Below are 5,477 nucleotides of genomic sequence, written 5' to 3' on the forward strand. Positions count from 1 at the left end.
AACATAAGGGGTAACACTGTTGTTTACCCCTTATGTTTCAGGGGGTTGGTCGTCAAGTCGTTTTTATTGGTCGTTTTTTTTCTTGACGACCAATAAAAAACAACAGTGATACCCCTTATGTTTTTTTTCTTGACGACCAATAAAAAACAACAGTGTTATTACTTATGTTTTTTTTCATCACGACCAATAAAAAACAACTTATATTTTATTTGACAAAGACAACAATGTTACCCCTTATGTTTTTTTTCGTGACGACCAATAAAAAACAACAGTGTTAGCACTTATGTTTTTTTCATGAAGACCAATAAAAAACAACAGTAGAAAAACAATGGAAAACCCTTAGGTTTTCTTTTTATGACGACCAATAAAAAACGACATATTTTATTTGACAAAGACAACAGTGTTACCCCTTATGTTTTTTTTCATGAAGACCAATAAAAAGCAACAGTGTTAGCCCTTATGTTTTTTTCATGAAGACCAATAAAATGCAAGTTTTACCCCTTTTGTTTTTTTCATGACGACCAATAAAAAACAACAGTGTTAGCACTTATGTTTTTTTTCATGAAGACCAATAAAAAACAACAGTGTTACCCCTTATATTTTTTTTCATGATGACCAATAAAAAACGACAGTGTTACCCCATATGTTTTTTTTCATGAAGACCAATAAAATGCAACAGTGTTACCCCTTTTGTTTTTTTCCATGAAGACCAATAAAAAACAACAGTAGAAAAACAATAGAAAACCCTTAGGTTTTCTTTTTATGACGACCAATAAAAAACGACTTATATTTTAATTGACAAAGACAACAGTGTTACCCCTTATGTTGTTTTTCATGAAGACCAATAAAAAACCACAGTCATACCCCTTTTGTTTTTTTTCATGACGACCAAAGAAAAACAACAGTGTTTCCCCCAATGTTATTTTTGATGAATATGGACAGTGTTACCCCTTATGTTTATTTCATGACGGCTGATAAAAAACGACAGTTACACCTCATGACCCCCTGTCTGTTACTGTGCCCCACCAACATTTTTGATCGCCAGCCGCCACTGAGAATGACCAATTAAAATAATTCTCTGCACAATTTGAATTGTGTTTAAATATGCTACAGTGGTCATTTGTTTAGCCAATTCATGTTAAACAATGAGGGTTTTTATTGACCCGAACCGGCCCCCCGGTTCGGGCCGGGCCTTTGATCGAGCGTTTGTGTTTTTTTTGTTTTTGTTATCACTGCTTTATTGGCCTAATCTGAAGAGAAATCTATGCCATAAACAGACATTTTATAGGCCTTTATTACACGGGTCTTCTCAATGCCGTCGAACGCAGGAACAAGGGCCCGGCCCCCTGAACGCATCGGGGAGGGGAGGAGCCTGGGTGAGGTGGGAGGAGTCATTGCTACTCCCAGCGATGACTAGAAGTACTAGCCTGATCCTACCAGACTCTCGTACTTCATTTGAGAGTCTGGCCACTCTCCATTGACAAACGTTAACTCATTTGAAGGCGGGTGTCTGTTGGAGTTTTAAACTATTGGATCTGCCCTGTGCCACTCTGGATCTACCATAACTAATCGCTAACATTTGGCCGTGACAGCCACTCCCTCTGTTCGCTGATCGGACAGCCAAGAAATTGGCTGCAGAAAACCCGAGAATATACCGCAAATCCAGACCTAGTACTGAAGGGAAAAGTACGTAGGCGGGTGGAGCCAGGCTATAGAAGTACAATAGCTGTCTCTGAGGCGGACTTGTGTTATTCCTGATTAATTAAGAGTAGAATGCGTGGAATGGAATAAACGCCAAGAAAGGAGGAGTCTGGGACTGATAGAGTACCTCATTGAGCTCCTCCGAGAAGGAGAATGTGTGGCTCAGTCCTCTGGCTCAGTGTTCAGCTCAGTGTCAGCTGACCTGCCTCAGCCTCATCCTGACTCACTGTTGTCGTGGCAACTTCTTGAAGAGATATTGCGTCTAGGACAGATGAGACATCTAAATGCAAAAAAGCACACAATGGTTGAAGAAAATGAACCTGTTTTAATATATGCATTCACTAGATTGCTCTCTGGCAGAGTGAGTCCGGAATACAGTTAGACAGAGCTATTTAAACAGTTTCACATCCTCCCCACAATGCAGGTGACAATGATCAAATCAGGTGACGTTATGTACCCAAGACACAGAGTTGCCTGTGTTCTCATCAAGCAGAAGAGTGCTTAAGGGGATGCCTTCTCCCTTGTGACCAGTTCACCCCCTGGCACGAAGGTTAACATTTAGGTAACACTAGGAAAAGGTGGGGTGGCTAAACAACACAAGAAATAGGAAACTTTAGTTCATTTAAAGAAAACAACATATGGATATTCCCATCACAGTGTACACATCCACCGCCTTTGACAGCCATGTGGGCGTGGCCTGTCAGTGTAAACTGACGAGGATCAGGGGGACATTCACAGGATTACTTTGTTTGGAGTGTTTGTTTTCACAGCGTTTTCAGGCTTTCGCTCTCTTTTGTATTTGTTGTCAAGTGCAAGCGTTTGGGCTGCTGCTGTGTTTCTGGTGGACTGCGATTGACCCATCATAGATCAACGGTGTCGCTAGCTCTGGCGTCAAGCCCGGTTACTTGGTATCCATGGTAACGCATGGTAAAAGCAGGCGTACTACCACAGCAAGGGTTACACAGTACTCTAGGCTGAGGTAGGGCTCAAGTACTCCCTCATCGACACCGAACACATGTGTTCTCCTTTCACTTATTGTCTACCATTATTATGCGTTTCAAATGGAAGAGGCTGGGTTGTACTTTCATTTATAATTGATCAGCAGCAATGCACATATATAATATTTAATGATATTCAACACAGATGAATATTTCCCAGTTGTGTTTCGTGTCAAAGCAAAATCTAATCTAAATATTTCCGCGCTGCTACTTGACCCTGGGCAGGTCCCCAGAGGGCCCGTGGACCCCAGCTTGAGCAGCATGGTGGAGGAGTTGGTAGAATAGCTGATTGCCTCTGAGGGTCATCACCACAGGAGAAACAGAAACAGCCAATTAGCAACCTGCAGAGGTCCCCATGCATTTGTTTGTTTGTTTGTGTTTGTTGTCGACGATGTGGAAAGACACAGAACAAGAGAATGCAATCAGGGTTCTTTGGTCGACCAATCACCGTCCAGATCATGTTGCTCTGGATATAATTCTATGATGAATCTTCAGACGAGATCTCCCTTGAGTCTGTGTGTGTGTGTGTGTGTGTGTGTGTGTGTGTGTGTGTGTGTGTGTGTGTGTGTGTGTGTGTGTGTGTGTGTGTGTGTGTGTGTGTGTGTGTGTGTGTGTGTGTGTGTGTGTGTGTGTGTGTGCGCGTCTTCGAGAAGCCGATGTACAGCGAGACACCGGGGTTATCTGTCTCAATGGCGACTGCTAATCAATTAACAACGGACTGAGAGTCAGACAGACCGGCAAACATCCAGAGACAGACAGACAGAGAGAGACTGACATGCAGAGAGACAGACAGAGAGACATTCAGAGAGATAGAGACAGACAGAAAGACAAGCAGACGGACAGACAGACAGACAGACAGACAGACAGACAGACAGACAGACAGACAGACAGACAGACAGACAGACAGACAGGCATAGAGACAGACAGAGACAGACATTCAGAGACAGACAGCGAGCGACAGACATGCAGGGGGACAGATAGCCAGACGTGCCGAGAGACAGACAGACAGACAGACAGACAGACAGACCGACATGCCGAGAGACAGACAGACAGACAGACAGACAGACCGACATGCCGAGAGACAGACAGACAGACAGACAGACAGACCGACATGCCGAGAGACAGACAGACAGACAGACAGACAGACAGACCGACATGCCGAGAGACAGACAGACAGACAGACAGACAGACAGACCGACATGCCGAGAGACAGACAGACAGACAGACAGACAGACAGACCGACATGCCGAGAGACAGACAGACAGATAGCCAGACGTGCCGAGAGACAGACAGACAGATAGCCAGACGTGCCGAGAGACAGACAGACAGACAGACCGACATGCCGAGAGACAGACAGACAGATAGCCAGACGTGCCGAGAGACAGACAGACAGATAGCCAGACGTGCCGAGAGACAGACAGACAGAGAGACCGACATGCCGAGAGACAGACAGACCGACATGCCGAGAGACAGACAGACAGACAGACCGACATGCCGAGAGACAGACAGACAGGCAGACCACACATGACATTCATCAACATCAGATCCTCAATACTCACGCGTATATATGTATTGAATGTGTATATTGAAGTGTATATTCATTGAACATTAAACGCGTCCACGTGACGGTTGTTCCGGCGCGGGGAGCAGCAGAGTGCGCCGTCGGACTCGTCACGCGGCGTGCGGCATGACCGACCACGCCCCTTCACGCCGCTCCGCAGAGCTACCGGCGCCTCAGCGCTGGAGCTGACCCCCCCCCCCCCACCACCCGCCCGTCCCCGGACCCCCTGACGGAGCTGTTCACCAGCACCTCCGATAATGCTCTCTGAGATCCTCAACTCTAGCTTGGGCGCCACTCTGCCGCCGTTTCCGCGGCGATGGCATGTGAGGCGCCCGTCTTTGGCCCCGCCTCCCTCCCACAAACTCATCTGGGATTCAGAGCGGGGGATGGGGGGGGGGGGTTGAACTAAACGACCCGCTGACAGACTGTGAATTTAATTCTGCTGGCTGTCAGAAGCGGTCTCCACACGCTGTCAGGCAGATCGTGTCTCCGCGCCGCCGCCGCTGGGGGGGGGGGGGGGGGGGGGGGGGGGGGCGGGGGCCAGGGGCCTGCTTTGTCTGCCGCGGGCATCAAGCGCCCGGCTCGGCAGCCATTGTCCCCGGGGCCCGAGGAAGAGAATTACTTCAGCAAACAATCCCCCGGAATCAAAACGCCCACCGTGCTAGTCCGGAACCGCCGCTAACGCTATCGCCGCGGAGACGGGCGGGAGGGGAGGGCGGAGGGGAGGGGCAGGAAGTTGAGGGGGAATCGGGCGGTTTCCGACCTTGATATGTTAATTTGTTCAATTAAAATGTTAATTGTGGCAACAGAAGCGGGTCTTTGAAGCTCTGTTTGTCTGTCTGAGTGTGCGGGAGGAACGGGAGAGGGGGGGAGAGAGAGCAAGAGGGAAGGATATAAACAGACAGAGAGGGGGAGAGAGAGAGAGATTGGGGGTAGAAAGAGGGGGGAGAGAAAGAGAAGGAGGGAGGGAGAGAGAGGGGAGAGGGGAAGGTAAACGGAGGAAGCGAGAGGAAGGAGATTAACAGAGAGAGAGAGGGGGAGAAAGAGGGAGGAAGCGGGGGAGAGAGGGGGGGGGAGAGAAGGAGGTGAACGGAGACAGACAGAGGGAATAGAGATAAAAGCAGAGAGGAGGCGTGAAGGAGGGACAGGAAGGGGATGAACAGAGGGAGGGAGCGGCAGAGGAGGAGACGGAGAAAGAGAGGGGGGCACAGAGGGAG

General features: G+C 48.1%; 1 protein-coding gene across 1 annotated transcript in view; it reads left to right on the forward strand.

Moving 5' to 3' along the window:
• Positions 1 to 2,762: 2,762 nt before the first annotated feature.
• The window catches only part of gfra4a (GDNF family receptor alpha 4a), a 41,441-nt gene continuing 38,726 nt past the window's right edge, over positions 2,763 to 5,477 (forward strand). The window contains 1 exon segment of the mRNA XM_056589784.1: positions 2,763 to 2,802. Coding sequence (XP_056445759.1) covers positions 2,763 to 2,802 — 40 coding nt within the window.

This window comes from Gadus chalcogrammus, chromosome 5 (genome assembly GCF_026213295.1).
Source record: "Gadus chalcogrammus isolate NIFS_2021 chromosome 5, NIFS_Gcha_1.0, whole genome shotgun sequence".
NCBI classification, from domain to species: Eukaryota; Metazoa; Chordata; class Actinopteri; order Gadiformes; family Gadidae; genus Gadus; species Gadus chalcogrammus.